Raw genomic sequence first — 17,054 nt, forward strand, 5'->3', positions numbered from 1 at the left:
TGAATCCCATATAGAGGTTTCTTTTATCTCTCTAATGCATCATCTATAAAAGACTTCTTTTCCTAGAGAATATACAGGATATATTTTTTTTTTCATGAATAATACAAGCTTGTAGATACATCAGTGAAACTGAAAGCTTACTGGTGGAGAAGTTGTGTCTCTCTTCACATGACCTCATTTCTTCTCAAATCCTGTTCTCTTTGTGGGCATGGGCGTTAAGAGCGCACCGTGTAGCGTTGCCTGGCTGGCCCAGTCAGGGGAGTATGCCTCTCTTGACCTGGGGGTCGTGAGTGTGAGCCCCATGCTGGGAGGGACTCCTCTTAGGAGATTGTGCAAGAAAGGACATGACGTAGTGAGGTCCCAGGGGCAGCAGCAATTTTTCACCTTTTTCTGATTAGAACCTACTATAGTACTTGGTATGTAGCAGGAATTTATTCATTTCCTCATTCAGTAAGTGTTTATTGCAAAATTACTTACCCCATGTGCTGAGGGTAGGTAAGAGTGGTAAGCAGATAGAGATACACTCCCGGTCCTCCTGGATTGTGCAGCCTAAGTATGAGTAGGGAGAGTTAGTGCTATGAGAACGAATTGTTGAGGTAATTGACCTAGCTTCCCTGTGGAAGTAATTACTAATTAAAATCTGAAGAATTGACTTCATCTGTTATGTAAGGCGTGAGGCTAGAGCACACATTATGGGCTCAGTATGAAAAGGCAGAGCAGGTTCAAGGAAGTGAAAGAATGCTTTTGTGGCCAAAACACAGAGCAAATTCTAGTAGTGTGGTCTAGAGCTTAGAGAATGAGTCTAAAGAAAAGGTTGTGGGGGCCAGATCATGCAGAGGGCCTTGTATGCCATGTTAAAGAGTACGGACACTATTTGATTAGTAACAACCCAGATGGCAAAAGAATAATGGTTATGGGGCATCTGGGTGACTCAGTCGGTTAAGCATCCAACTTCGGCTCAGTCATGATCTCAGGGTTCGTGGGTTGGGGCCCCACGTCAGGCTCTGTGCTGACAGCTCGGAGCCTGGATCCTCCTTCAGATTCTGTGTCTTCCTTCTCTCTGCCCTTCCCCTGCTCACTCGCTCTATCTCTCAAAACTAAGTAGACATTTTTTTTAAGTTTAAGAAAAGAATAGTATAATGGTTATGAGCTGGGTTCTAGATCAGAAGAATCTGGGTTCAAACCCTGGTTCTAAAAGGAAAAAGGACAAATTTTAAAAGCTGTGTAAAAAATAAAATCATCTCTCCTTTGCTCTACTGGTGGGAATGCAAACTGGTACAGCCACTCTGGAAAACAGTATGGAGGTTCCTCAAAAAATTAAAAATAGAACTACCCTATGACCCAGCAATTGCACTACTAGGTATTTATCCAAGGTATATAGGTGCTGTTTTTTGGGGTTTTGGGGAGTTTTTTAAGTTTTTTTTTTTACATTTTATTAATTTTTGAGAGAGAGAGCACAAGTGGGGGAGGGGCAGAGAGAGAGGGAGACACAGAATCCAAAGCAGGCTCCAGGCTCTGAGCTGTCAGCACAGAGCTCGACAAGGGGCTCAAATTCATGAACCCTGAGATCATGACCTGAGCCGAAGTCGGACACTTAACCGACTGAGCCGCCCAGGTGCCCCCAGGGTGTGCTGTTTCTGAGGGGCACATGCACCCCCATGTTTATAGCAGTACTATCCACACTAGCCGAAGTATGGAAAGAGTCCAAATGTCCATCGACAGGTGAGTGGATAAAGAATATATATACACATACACACAGTGGAGTATTATTCGTCAATCAGAATGAAATCTTGCCGTTTGCACCTACGTGGATGGAACTAGAGGGTATTATGCTAAGTGAAATTAGAGAAAGACAAATATCCCATGACTTCACTCATATGAGGACTTTAAGATACGAAACAGATGAACATAAGGGAAGGGAAGGGAAGCAAAAATAACATAAAAACAGGGAGGGGGACAAAACCTAAGAGACTCTTAAAGACAGAGAACAAACTGAGGGTTGCTGGAGGGGTGGGGGGGGGATGGGCTAAATGGCCAAGGGGCATTAAGGAAGACACTTGTTGGGTTGAGCACTGGATTCTACTCCTGAAATCATTGCACTATGTGCTAACTAACTTGGATGTAAATTAAAATAAATAAAATTTAACGACAAAATAAAATCATAATTCAAATAGTTAAAACCGAATCAACACTCTGCTACATTTATCAACTTGTGGGATGTATCTAAAGAGGTGGCTAGAGTGGGATTCATAGCCTTTAATACTTATATTACTTTCTAAAATGCTGAAAATTTATGAACCGTGAGTCCAATTAAGAGAGGAGAAAAACCAGAGAATAAGCCCCAAAAGGTAAATGGGAAGTGAAGGAAATGAAACATATATTAAATTAACAAAATAAAGCTAAGGTACAATAGAGAGACTCACTGAAGACCAAAGTTAGTTCCTTGAAGACTAATAAAATATACAAACTTCTAGTAAAGTTGATCAGTGAAGAAAATTATAAGTTAAAAAGGAGATAAGCTGTATATGAGAGATTAAAAAATGACTACTATAAGCATGTTATGCCCCCCAAATTGGAAAACTCAGTTGAAATGTACATATTCCTAGGGAAAACCTACTCAAGAAGAGATAACGTGAGTATTTCTTTTCCATAAATCCAATCTTTAATTTAAAATCTTGCTGCAAAGAAAGCAGCAGGACCAGAAACTTCTACCATACTTGAAAGAAAAGGATCATTCCATTCTCCTTAAAATTCTTCAGAGGCACCTGGCTGGCTCAACCGGAGGATCATGTGACTCTTGATCTCATGGTCATGAGCTCAAACCCCACACTGGGTGGAGACAGACAGACGTACATACATAAACAAACTTAAAAAAAAAAAAAAAACTCTTTAGAGATGATGGGGGAAGTAGGGAGGGGAATACACCTACAGAAAGTACATAAACATTAGAAATAAGTTCATCTTTTTTTCATAAAGCCAACACTGATGTAGACATGGAAGGGGTGAATGTATAGAACTCTGCTAGCTAGTATCCCATGTGCCTCCCCAGTCACAAACTGCTTCACCACTAGCCAAAATCAATTTCCTGACTTCTGATGTAACCACCTCCTTACCTTTTTCTTTTACACCGTTTAAGTTTGCAAGCCTAGACAATGTCGTTTAGTTTACCCTCACTGAACTTCGTTTGGATGGAATTGCACAGGACATACACTTTTGTGTCTTCCCTTTCGTTCCTCAACGTGTACATCTGTATCTGTGCTGTGGCATGTTGCTGTAGACCTTTCCGTCGTCGGTACAGAATTCAGTTCTCTGCTTCACTGTTGGGTCGTTTCGACTTTGAGACTGTTTCCCAAAAATGCTGGTGGATATGGGCACGAATTTCCCCAGGGTATATTCCAAGGGATGGAATTCCTGAATAACGTAAAAGATTTGTCCCCAGACTTCTTGAAGCCATGGTGCGTTAAGCTAGTACGGAACTGGTTCGGTAAGAGAAGGCAACCTTGCTACATGAAACCGTAACACTGCTTATCGACGGGGACAGAGAACAGTATTTAATGAATTGTGCCCTAAAAGTTGATATTACATAGTAACGGGAATGAAATTGGATCCTGTCTCATCCCAGATACAAAAGTTAACTCCCAGTTGATTAAATCCATAATGAAATGAAAAAAACTTCACAACTTTATTGTCAGAAAGGAGTTCATAAGCCAGATCTCAAAAGCAGTACCCATACAGGTAAAAAGACTGACATACTCAATTATATTAAAGCTAAACTTCCATTCATCAAACATCATGACAAATATATGAAGACTTTCTACAAACTGGGAAATTTGTAACACGTGTGATGTATACAGTTTTGGTGTCCAGAATACATAAACAGCAACAAAATTGTGTTACAAATAAACCCTATGTAATCTAGCAGTTACCCTTTAGAGAAAGTCTTGCCCAACAGTCACCAGAACACTTTTCGGAAAGGTAGTGGCAAGATTCATTATAATATATAGAAAATAGAAATATCCAACATTACCATGAAAAGGAATAAACACAGTTTTCCACGCAATGGAAAATGATATGGTAATAGAGATTCATGAATTACAGCTGATAATGTAATAATAGTGGATGAATCTTATAAACATTAAGTAAAAAAAAAAAAAAAAAAAACAAGTTCCTAAAAATGACATACTAGCTGGTCCTACTTTTATAAAGCAAACACACACACAAACTAAACAAATTACTGCATTTTTTTAATAATTTAATTTTTTTAATATTTATTTTTGAGAAAGAGCACAAGCAGGGGAGGGAATGAGAGAGACGGAGACACAGGATCTCAAGCAGGCTCCACGCTCCAAGCTGTCAGCACAGAGCCTGACGCTGGGGTCAAAGTTAGGAATGGCGAGATCATGACCTGAGCCAAAGTCAGACGCTTAACTGACTGAGCCACCCAGGTGTCCCCAAATTACTGTATTGATGTAGATAGATATATCATGAAACCGTGTATTTTTTTAACGTTTGTTTATTTTTGAGAGAGAGACACAGAGTGCTAGCTGGAGAGGGACGGAGAGAGAGGGACACAGAATCCAAAACAGGCTCCAGGCTCTGAGCTGTCAGCGCAGAGCCTGACACAGGGCTCAAACCTTTGAACTGCGAGATCATGACCTGAGCCAAAGTTGGATGCTTAACCCACTGAGCCACCAGGCACCCTGTGATGAACCATATTTTAATGTGCATTACCTCTTCCTCTTTTTTTTCTTGAAAAATTCAGTCTTGGGGCACCTGAGTGGCTCAGTCAGTTGGGTGTCTGACGTCAGCTCAGGTCATGATCTCTTGGTCCATGAGCTTGAGCCCCCCATCAGGCTCTGTGCTGACAGCTCAGAGCCTGGAACCTGCTTCAGATTCTGTGTTTCCCTCTCTGTCTCTCCCTCTCTCTTTGACCCTCTCCCGCACTCGCTGTCACTCACTCGCTCTCTCTCAAAAATAAAAAAATTAAAAAGAAAACTTCAATCTTCTTTTCTTTTTCTTTTTAATGTTCATTTATCTTGAGAGAGAGAATGCCAATAGGGGAAGGACAGAGAGAGAATCCCAGGCAAGCTCTGCCCTGACAGTGCAGACCCAGACATGGGGCTCCACCTCATGAACCATGAGATCATGACCTAAGTCGAAATCAAGAATCAGATGCTTAACCGACTGAGCCCACCCAGGTGCCCTGAAAAATTCAGTCTTAAAGTCGTTAGGTCTAGGTGTCCACATGGGGTATGGAAACCATGGTGACCCTCAGTTGGGTGTTGGAGACTTAATGGAGCGAAGAGTTGGGGCCTGGGACAAAGTGGAGAGAACATCAACCCCGCCTAGGGTGTCAGAGCCTGAGTAGAATGAGATGGATGCACTTGTGGAGAGAGAGCCCAGTGTTGGTATAGACACCGGCAAGGGCGGGACGTTGTCCACTCAGACTTCACTAAGGAGAATTTTTAAAAATCTGTGGATGGGCATTTGCATGTCTTATAAGCCCTCATGGTAATTCTGATGTGTGTAGCCTATGGACAGCACTCGGGGAAACGTGGCACTTGGAGAATTGATGTATGCAGGTGATAAACAGGAAAGCAGAAATTGTTTTTGATTACAGAAAAAGAAGGTAAGGCACAGAAGTAGAAATGAATTTGCCTGATAAGGAGAACAGCAACCAGTCAATCAAACAAACAAGAACAGGTGAAAAGAGAAATAACAAATTAATTGATTGGATAGATAGATAAATCGATTGATCCTGTTACCAAGTACCAAGTATGATTTATCCCAGTTATAAAAGACTTGTTCAACATCTAAAAGCATATTAAGGTTCCTCATCACATCAAAAGGCTAAAGAAGAAAAATCACACAATCGTATCAATAAGTGTCGAGACGTAATTTCACAGACTAACTCGTTTATGATAAAAACTGAGCAGTCTGGGAACAGGAAAACTACCTCAACATATTAAAGGCCTTATACAAAAAACCCTGCAGCTAACAGGATCCATGGTGAGAGATTGAGAACTTTTCCCCTAATATCAGAAATGAGGAAGAATGTCCACTTTGGCTGCTTTAATTCAGCCTAGTATTAAAACTCCTGACTGATGTAGTCAGGCAAGAAAAAGGAGTAAAAGGCTTCTAAAGTGTAAAGGAAACAGTAAAACGAGCTGTGTTCACAGATGCTGTGATCTTACGGGAGCCCTTAAAGATCTCAAACAAAACAGCCGTAGAAGCTTTTGAACAAGTTCAGCAAACTTGAAAACACAAAATCAGTGGCCTTTCTATACACTGATAATTTTCTGAAAAGGAAATTACAAAAACAGTTCTTCTTACAGTGGCATCAAAAAGAACAGACCTAAGAATAAACTTAGCAAGGGGCCCCGGGGGGGGCTCGGTAGGTGGAGCCATGCGACTCGATCTTGGGGTCGTGAGTTCAAGCCCCATGTTGGGTGTAGAGCTTACTTAAGAAGAAACTTAAAAAAGAAAATTAAAAAAAAAGGAGGGGAGGGCACCTAGGTGGCTCAGTCGGTTAAGCGTCTGACCTCGGCTCAGGTCATGATCTCGTGGTCCGTGAGTTCGAGCCCTGCGTCGGGCTCCGTGCTGACAGCGTGGAGCTGGGAGCCTGCCTCAGATTCTGTCTCTCTGCCCCTCCCTTGTTTGCTTATACTTTTTATCAAAAATAAACATTGAAAAAAAATTTTTATTAAAAAAAAGAATAAACTTAGCAAGGCAAAACTTGTACATTGAAAACTACAAATCATTGTTCAGTCAAATTAAAGAAGACATAAATAAATGGAAAGACAGCCTGCGTTCAGGGACTGGAAGACTTAATGTTGTTAAGATATCAGAACCACCCAAAGCGATCTACAAATTCAGTGCAATAGCCCAGTGATGTGTTTTTCATGGAAATAGAAAAACCCATTCCCTGCCATGTCATTGTTTTGGGCTTAAGGTCCCTAACCAATCTGCTTGCTTATTTTTATTTTATATATACTTTCCAGGGCTTTTCCTTGTACCTAGTGCAAGGATAAGTGGCAATATCTATTCCATTTTTGCCTGGAGCTAGAATCAACTTAATTTTTAAAGAGTAAAAAAAAAACTTTTTAAATGTTTATTTATCTTTGAGAGAGACAGAGTGCAAGTGGGGGAGGGGCAGAGAGAGAGACAGAATCCAAAGCAGGTTCTAAGCTCTGAGATGTCAACACAGAGCCTGACGCGGGGCTCGAACCCACTAACCGCGAGATTGTGACCTGAGCTGAAGTCGGACGCTTAATCGGCTGAGCCACCCAGGCGCCCCTAAAGATGTTTTTGATAGGGGTGCCTGGGTGGCTCGGTCAGTTAAGCGTCTGACTTCGGCTCAGGTCATGATCTCACGGTTTGTGGGTTCGAGCCCCACATCAGGGTCTGTGCTGACAGCACCGAAGTCTGCTCGGACTCTCCCTGTCTCCTCTGCTTCTCCCTCATGTGTGCACAGTCTCTCTCTCTCTCTCTCTCCCTTTTTCTCAGAAATAAACATTAAAAAATGTTTTTGATTGACTTAGAATTCTACTTGGACAGGCTTTTTCCTCCCCCCCCCCCTCCTCCTCCTCCTCCTCCTCCTCCTCCTCCTCCTCCTCCAGCACTTAAAGATGTTATCTCATTGCCTTCAGCCTTGAATTGTTTCAGACATGAAATACTCATTCCTGTTTTTGTACTCCTGTATAGATTGTTTATTTTTTCCTCTGGCTTTTAAAAACTTTTCTGTATTTATTTAGCAGTTTACTGTGATACACCTTGTTGTATTGGAGTTTATATTGTTAATGGCTTGTTTAGCTTCTTGGAACTTTGAGCTTATACTTTGTATCAAATTTGGAAAATATTTGGCCATGAATCTTTGGGGTTTTTTCATTATGAATTTTTTTACTTTGTAGATGTCACATAATCGTGTATCTAGTTTTTGTTCTTTTCCAAATGTTCACGGTTTTTTTGGTAGGCGGTTAAGTTACTTGTGGTTCAGTTTAGATCCTTTGGAAGACTGTTTTTAAGCTTTATTAGTGCTAGTCTTTGGTCTAGGGATAGTTGAGTCCTATGAAACTGGGTGACACTACCCTCTGGATTGTCTGTGGAATGCCCTGCAGTTTCTCTCCACTCTGCCTAGTGGAATCAGAGTAGCGACCATCATGTACGAGTTCTTGGACTTGTTCAGGTCCCAGCACTCTGGTAGCTCTTTGTCTGGCTTTAGAGAATTTCGTCCTGTGTAGGTACCACCCGGACTTTAGTCTAGAATTACTTTCCTCCGTGGCTTTCTCCACACCAGTGCTCTGCCTCACCAGCCCGAGTGCCCTCAGCGTTCTCTGTCTTTTCGGTTTATGTTGTTGGCTGTTCTCTGCTGTGGCTCTACTCCCTCCATCATCATCCTCCCTATGAACGCAGTTCTTATTTCTATTTTTTTCTTTCTTTTCAATTTTATTGGTGATCACAATCCTACAGTGTTGTCTAGTGTCTGATCATTGTTTTGTAAACTTTCTCCAGTTTCAATGTTTATTTATTTTTGAGAGAGAGAGCCAGAGCACAAGGGGGGAGGGGCAGAGAGAGGGGGAGACACAGAATCCGAAGCGGGTTCCAGACTGTGGGCTGTCAGCACAAAGCCCAACATGGGGCTTGAACTCACAAACCGCGAGATCACGACCTGAGCTGAAGTCCGACTTTTAACCGACTGAGCCACCCAGGTGCCCTAAACTTTCTGTAGGTTTGTAGTAGTTTACCATATTTCTACTAGTTTCTGTTGGAGGACCAGAGTGGCATCTGTTACTCCATCACAGTCAGATGAGGAAGTGCTGTATCTCATGTTTTACTTGCTGTGGTGTTTTTTGAATAGACAGTAATAAAAATTACCTTTAAACTCTCTTTCTAGCTTTACTGAAACAACAGTTGAGATTCCCGGTCCTCCTGAAACCCCAGCCAAGCCTCCCGAACCTGAAGGTAGCTTGCAGCCTGTGCTTTCTCTCATCCCAAGGGAGAAGAAGGCCCCACGTCCCCCAAAGAAGAAGTATCAGAAAGCAGGGCTGTATTCTGACGTTTACAAAACTGCAGAGTAAGTAGTCGCATCTGTCAGCCGGCGTGTCTTAAAGACCATTCTTCCGTGCTTGAAATGATACTTTGACTATCAAAAAACACCGTATGAGTGCAGGGCCCACAAATACTGACCTCATCACAGACACCGCAGCGTCCACTATGCTAGTGACACTGCGCTGTGTTGTTCGGGGCTAATTACCTTCCTGCCTTTGGAGTTTTGTTTCAATTTAAAAAAAGAATTTTTTTTTTTTTACTGTTTGTTTATTTTTGAGAGAGAGAGTAAGCATGACCAGGGGAAGGGCAGAGAGAGAAGGAGACACAGAATCCGAAGCAGGCTCCAGGCTCCGAGCTGTCAGCACAGAGCCTGACGCAGGGCTTGCACTCACAGACCGTGAGATCATGATCTGAGCCGAAGTCAGACGCTCAACCGACTGACCCAGGCGCCCCTGTTTCAATTTTTTTAATTCTAATTACTTAACATTTGGTGTAATATTCGTTTCAGCATCTTCCCTGTTCTTCTTCTCTCTGCCTTTCTAGCGGTATCTTTTTTCTTTTTTCAAAATAAGAGAAATGGTACTATGTGGGTATCTAAAATGATCTTGATTTTTTACATTCATTCCTCATTGATTGAGTGTTTTCTGTGTTTTCAAACACTTTGCTGGAGGAGTGAAATACGCTCCTTGTAGGAACGTCCGATCCTTTCGGGAGGAGCAGCTCAAGAAGCACCTCAATTAAGAATGTGTAGAGCCCAATGGTGCCTGGCCAGCTCAGTCGGCAGAACATGTGACTCTTGGTCTTGGGGTTGTGGGTTTGAGCCCCATGTTGGGTGTAGAAATTACTAAAAAATAAAATCTCTAAAAAAGAAAAAAAAGAAGGTGTAGAGCCTGAAAGAGACATCAACTGACTGTGTCATTGTGTGTAAACATGATGAATTCTTTAAGTTTATTTATTTATTTTGAGAGGGAGAGAGAGAGGGGAAGAAAACGAAAGAACTCCAGTGGGGGAGGGGCAGGGAGAGAGAGAGAATCCCAAGCAGGCTCCGTGCCATCAGCACAGAGCCCGACATGAGGCTCAAACCTGTGAACGGTGATATCAGGACCTGATCTCAAGCGCCCCCAATCAGTCACCCAACCGACTGAGCCACCCAGGTGCCCCAACATGATATTTTTAAGAAAGGAAAAGTGCGTGTGTGTGTTGTGTGTGTTTTTGGATAACTCTAGTGACAGAGCAGACAGTGTATGACAGGGCTGCAACAACAGACACTTGGCGTCCGTCAAAAGGTCATGAGGGTGTGAAGGAAAGGTTACATTTTAGACGTATGTCCGACTCGGCGAGGTTAAAGTGTCTGCATGTGAGCCACAGCACCTTATTTTGCAGTGAAAAGTTTTCTATTGATTGACCACTGAGGTAGATTCCACATAAACTCTTTGTACCCCATTCTTCTAGGATCATGAAAATGTTTTATTTCATTAAGCTTATTCGTTGCAGATGCCGATAATAGGAAATTCAAATACTCCAGAATTTAAGAAGATACACATTTCTTTTCCTTTAACTTAAAAAATGTTACGAGGGGCGCCTGGGTGGCTCAGTCTGTTGAATGTCCGACTTCGGCTCAGGTCGTGATCTCACGGTTCATGAGTTCGAGCCCCGCGTCAGGCTCTGTGCTGACAGCTGGGAGCCTGGAGCCTGCTTCGGATTCTGTGTCTCCCTGTCTCTCTGCCCCTCCCCTGGTCGTGCTCAGTTTCTCTCTCTCAAAAATGAATAAACGTTAAAAAAAAAATTTTTTTTTTAATGTTACAAAATACAAACTTCAAGGTTAATATGGTGTCTTCAGTTTCCTCACAGATCTAGACTCCTTTGTTTCTGTCCCTCCATTTCAGCATTAGGCTTCCGTTTCTGTGGTTTCTTCTTGTTCCAACATAGCAGCTAGGGCTCAGCCATCAGGTCTTCCTTGTAGAAAGCAGAAAAGAAGAAAGGGAGTGAAAAGTGTCCATCTTCTCTGTAAGGAAGCAGTATGGAGTGGGCACGTCTTCCCACTCCTACCCAGACTTGAATCCCCAATCCCCAGTGTGATGGTCTTTGGAGGCAGAAACTTTGGGAAGTAATTAGGTCATGAGGACGTTGCCCTTTGTGAGTAGGGTCAGCGGCCTTCTAAGAAGAAACAGAGACATGGCCTCCTTCCACTATATGAGGAGTAGCAGGAAGGTGGCCCTGCACGCCAGGGAGAGAGTTCTCACTGGAACTCACCCCTGATCTTGGACATCCCAGCCTCCAGAAGAGTGAGAAATAAAAATGTGTTGCTGACACCCCCCCCCCCCCCCCTCAGTCTCTGGTAATGTGTTATATATAGCAGCTCAGGCTGATGAGAAAGGAGAGTTGAAAACCTCATTTATAGACCCTGGCCAGAACATCGTCATGGAACCACACTTCAGGCTGGGAAATCAGGGTTCATGTTCCAGTTGATGATGCCTGAAAAATAACTAGCATTCAGTCACTACAAGTGAGAAAATGGAAATGTATTTTGGAAAGAGCTATTTTTTTTCCAGTTACAATTTTAAGCAGTGTTTTTGCTGAACAGAGAAAACAAATATATTTATCAAGTTTTCTGCTAAAAAAAATTAATTTCAAGTTTTACTTTTGTTTCTATAAATGTGTTTTTTTCTGGATTAAATCCCTAAAAATGGGAGATTAATAATAAAGTCAGATTGTGAATCAAAAGATCAGTATCTTCGCCCACATCTGTGTTGTAAAATGTCTCTGGTCACACAAAAGTCTTTCACTCGGAGAATGGACTAAAATACTACCTTATTTATGTTACAACTACCTGTTCACCTCTTAGAAATAAGTAGGTGGGGGGGGGGGGGGGCACCTGAGTGGTTCAGTCGGCTAAGCATCGGACTCTAGATTTCAGTTCAGGTCATGATCTCATAGTCCATGAGTTCGAGCCCCGCACCAGGCCCTGTGCTGACAGTGCAGAGCCTGCTTGGGATTCTCTCTATCTCAAAATAAATGAATAAATAAGTGAATTTTTTAAAAATAAGTAGGAAGAAAATGGTTTATAGGAATATTGTATTTCTTTTTAAGTTATTTATTTTGAGAGAGAGCACACAAGCAGGGGAGGGACAGAGAGAGGGAGAGAGAGAATCCCAAGCAGGCTCTGCACTGTCAGTGCAGAGCTGGATGGGCACAGGGCTGGAGCTCACAAACCATGAGATCATGACCTGAGCCAAAACCAAGAGCTGGACACTAGCCAACCGAGCCACCCAGGCAGGCCCTATTCTGGAATATTTTTAAAACATTGATCACATTGATACAGGTGTGCATTCTTCCAAACTGTGAAGCCAGTATATTTTTATGGGCTGCCTGGTTGTTGTTGGTAGCAATTTGTGGGGTTTTTTCTTTGTTTTGTTTTTTAGTTAAGGAAGAATTCTTTAGAGCAGTTTTAGGTTCACAACAAAATTGATACACAGTGAGAGAGAGTTTGCATACACCCCTGCTCACGCAGCCTCCCCTACCGTCAACATCCTGCAGCGCGGTGTTACGTCTATTATAATCAGTCAACTTCCACTGACACATCCTTATCGCCCAAAGTCACAGCTGACGTGAGGGTTCTCTCGGTGTTGTACGTTGTGTGGGTTTTCATAAATGTCTAACGACATGTGTCCACCTTTGCAATATCACACAGAATGGTTTCACTGCTGCCCAGAAAATCTTCCATTTTCTGCCAGGTTGTTTCTGGGGCCACAGAAGGGTACAAAGAAATTGCAAAGTTACTCTTGTATATAAATCACTATAGGCTTTAAAAAGTTATGAGGGGATATGACTTCCCTCCTATGTGGAATTTAAGAAACAAAACAAACAGAGAAAACAAAAGAGTCACACCAAGAAACGGTCTCTTCGCTCTAGAGAACACATAGGTGGTCGCTAGAAGGAGGGGGCACAGGTGTGGGTGAAACAGGTGCCAGGGATGAAGGAGTGCACCTGTTGTGGTGAGCACCAGGTGATGCGTGGAGGTGCTGAATCACTCCCATGTACACCTGAAACTCATAGTACACTGTATGTTAACTCTACTGGAATTAAAAGTTAAAACAAATTTTTAAGACGCAGGGGGTGCCTGGGTGGCTCAGTCGGTTTAGCGTCTCACTCTTGGTTTCTGCTCAGGTCATGATCTCGCGGTTCATGGGTTCGAGCCCTGCGTCGGGCCCAGTGCTGACAGCTCAGAGCCTGGAGCCTGCTTCGGATTCTGTGTCTCCCTCTCTCCCTACACTTCCCCAACTTGCATTCGGTCTCTCTCAAAAATAAGTAAACATTTAAAAAAGAAAGAAAATGTCATTGTTACAGTTGAAAAGGATTAAAGATTGATCAGATGGTCTGGCGTGAAGAGTGTAAAGGACAGGATGAGAGTCAGTGAAGATCCCCGTGTTTTGTTTTATATTCCTGGGTGGATGATAATGTCATTAGCTAAAATACCAGAAAAAAAGTCGTACAGACAGTACTCCTTGGTTTAAGAAAACCTCCGTTATTAATGTTCCTTTCTATAGGTACCAAAAAATGTCTCGTGATACAGTCAACACACTGCTCATGGAGGTTAGCCTGGACATCGGTTTTCTCTGCCCTCTCTACCAGGTCACTCAAGTTGCTTGAAGCAACACAGATGTATCGTCTTACAGTTCCGGAGGTCAGAAGGTCAAGTGAATCTCTGCAGGCAAAATAAAATCAAGGTGTTGGCAAGGTTTTTCTTGCCGTATTCCTTCTGGAGGCTCTTCCTTGCCTCTCCAGCTTCTAGAGGCTACCCCGCATGTCATGGATGGGGTTCCTTCTGTCTTCAAACCCGCAATGACAGGTTGAGTCCTCGCATTTTGTCACTTCAAGCTTGGTTCTGTTTTCGCTGACTGTGCCTTTAACTTCCTCTTGCATTTATAAGGACCCTTGTGATTATATTGGGCTCACCTGGATTATCCAGACTACTATCCCTGTCTCTAAATCAACAGATTAGAAACCTTAATTCCTTCGGCATATTCCCGGTTTCTGGGGGTTACATGTGGATATGTGGGGAGAGTGAGCGTTATTGTATCTACTGAACCCTCTAGTTTATGGGGTTCACATGTCTTATTTTATATTTGTCCGCACTTTTTGAAGTGAGGACAATGCTGTGTTACTTTGGAATTTAGATTTTATTTTATCTAAAAGGAATTGAACGGAATATGTAATATCAGGTATCTGTCAAGTACCTTGGAGATTGAATTTAAGACTTAGGGTGTGTGTGTGTGTGTGTGTGTGTGTGTGTGTGTGTGTGTGTGTATTTTTTTTAAGTTTACTTATCCATCTTGAGAGAGGAAGTGTAAGTCGGAGGGACAGAGAGAGAAGCAGAGAGAGAATCCCAAGCAGGCTCCATACTGTGAGCGCGGAGTCCAGTCCGGACCGCACTGAACCAAACCCATGAACTGAACCGGGAGGTCATGACCAGAGCTGAAATCAAGACTCCTGAACTGACTGAGGCCCCCAGGCGTCCCCAGGCTTAGAGGATACTCTGGTGAGACAGCACCTTGATGGGGGCCTTTGGGCTTCACTGTCATTTTGGGCAAATTACTTTTTCTCTCTAGAATCATAGAAATGAAATTTATGTATTAAATGAAGCTGTTGAACCGTATAGTTTGTATATAGATGGAAATACTGAGCTGGTGAAAGGTCCAGTCGCACAGATCACTTTTAGGCGAAGCAAGTTGAAAATTCAATGTATCTGATTTTTTATTTTAGTCGCTAAGAAAGTGAAAGTAACCCAAGTAAAGGTGTGTTTTTTAAATTATTTTATCTTTATTGAGCTGTAATGTACATCCCACATTATATTAATTTCAGGTGTGCCATATAATGATTTAATATTCGTATATGACATGATCACAATAAGCCTAGTGAACACCTGTTAGCATACATAGTGACAAAATTTTTTTCTTGCCATGAGAACGTTTTTTTTTTTTTTAAGATTTTATTTGTCAGTAATCTCTACAGCCAGCATGGGGCTCGAACTCACAGCCCTGAGATCAAGGGTGGCACACCCCACTGACTGAGCCAGCCAGGTGCCCCTGCCATGAGAACTTTTAAGATCTATTTTCCTGTCAACTTCCCAGTATGCACTACAGCATTATTAACTACAGTTGCCATGCTGTGTGGGACGTTACGTCCCATGGCTTATTTATCTAATGACCGGAAGCTTTCACCTTTTGACTCCTTTCACCCATTTCACCCATCCCAGTCCCCTGAAATCCCCCCGCTTCTGACAACACCAACATGTTCTCTCTGTGTGCTTGGTATTTTGTTTTTTGAGTTTTGGGGTTTCCGTTGTTTTTTAGATTCCACATGTAATCGAAATCATACGGTGTTTTTCTTTCTGTGTTTGGCTTCCTTCCCTTAGCCTGATGCCCTCGCAGTCCATCCATGTTGTTGCAGATTTCAAGATTTCATTCATTTTTATGGCTGAATCATGTTCTGTTATGTTTGTACACCACATCTCCATCCATTCATCTGCCGGCAGACATGAAGGTTGTTTTCATATCTCGTAAATAATGCTGCAGGGAGCATGGGGTTGCAAGTATCTTGTCCAGGTGATGTTTTCGGTTTCTTCGGATACATACTCAGAAGTGGAATTGCAGGGTCTCAGGGTATGTCTATTTTTAATTTTGAGAGGCACCTTCATGCTCTTTTCCACAGTGGCCGCACCAACTTACATTGCCACCCATAGTGCATGTGGGCTCCCTTTTCTCCTCATCCCTGTTAGTAAGTAATAGACACTTACTATTTCTTATCTTTTTGGTAACAACCATTCTGACAGGTGTGAAGTGTTGTTGTGGTTTTCTACGTCCATCTCCCTGATGGCTAGTGAGATTGAGCATCTTTTCATGTACCTGTCAGCCTTCTGTATATGTGTCGTTGGGAAAATGCCTGTTCAGCTCAGATCCTGTGCCCATTTTTTAATCAGATTGTTTGTTCTTTTACTACTGAGTTGTAGGAGTTCTTTATATTTTTTGAATATTAACCTATTAACGGATGCATGACTTACCAATATTTTCTCCCATTCAGTAGGTTGCCTTTTCATTTGGTTGATGATTTTCTTTGTTGTACAGAAGACCTTTAGTTGGATGCAGTCCCTCCGTTCATTTTTGCTTTTTTCGCCTTTGCTTTTGGCATCAAACCCAAAAATTCATTGCAAGGCTGATGTCCCAAGTAAAGTGTTAAAAACAAGATTAACTTCATATTTTAAGGGTTTTTTTAAGTTGATTTATTTTGAGAGAGTGAGAGAGCACATGCCCGTGCAGGCAGGGGAGAGGCAGAGAGAGGGGGAGAGAGAATCCCAAGCAGGCTCTGTGCAGTCATCGCAGAGCCCAACTCGCAGCTGGAGCCCACGAACCCTTGATAATCATGACCTGAGAGAGTTGGTCGTTTAACTGAGCCCCCGGGCCCCCCGCCCCCGGCTCTGGCTCCCTTGTGTTTTAATGGTTTCAGTTGATTAACTGATTGCACTTAAATATACATGACATAAAAGTAACCATTTTAATAACTTTAAGTGCACCGTTCAGTGGCATCAAACACATCACCTTGTGCGACCGCCACCACTGTCCACCTCCAGCACTTCTTCATTTTCCCAAACTGAGTGTCTTCTCTCCAAAGTGTGAATTCCAGCAGCTCCTCCCCCGCTACCCAAGTGAAGTGACACGTGTAAAGGGAATAGCGCACAGTAGACACGCAGTGAACCTGGCTTGTGTCTGCAGCGTCTCACGTCCCCAGGGCTTGTTTCCTGTCCTCTTTCTTTTGCTCAACAGTTTTATCGAGATGTAGGGGAGCCTGGGGGGCTCAGTCGGTTGAGTGTCCAACTTCAGCGCAGGTCATGACCTCACGGTTCATGAGTTCGAGCTCCACGTTGAGTTCTGTGCTGACAGCCTGGAGCCCGGCGCGTTTCATATTCTGTGTCTCCTTCTCTCTCTGCCCCTGTCCCACTTGTGCTCTGT

General features: G+C 42.7%; 1 protein-coding gene across 9 annotated transcripts in view; it reads left to right on the plus strand.

Moving 5' to 3' along the window:
• ASH1L (ASH1 like histone lysine methyltransferase) overlaps positions 1-17,054 on the plus strand; it is a 196,213-nt gene that overhangs the window by 93,894 nt on the left and 85,265 nt on the right. For 7 of the 9 annotated variants that reach the window (XM_045048735.1, XM_045048741.1, XM_045048736.1 and 4 more), the window contains exon 6: positions 8,894-9,073. The exons of the other annotated variants lie outside the window; for them this stretch is intronic. In XM_045048735.1, coding sequence (XP_044904670.1) covers positions 8,894-9,073 — 180 coding nt within the window. The remainder of the gene's footprint in view (positions 1-8,893; positions 9,074-17,054) is intronic. 9 annotated transcript variants of the gene reach the window in all.

This window comes from Felis catus, chromosome F1 (genome assembly GCF_018350175.1).
Source record: "Felis catus isolate Fca126 chromosome F1, F.catus_Fca126_mat1.0, whole genome shotgun sequence".
Taxonomy (NCBI): Eukaryota; Metazoa; Chordata; class Mammalia; order Carnivora; family Felidae; genus Felis; species Felis catus.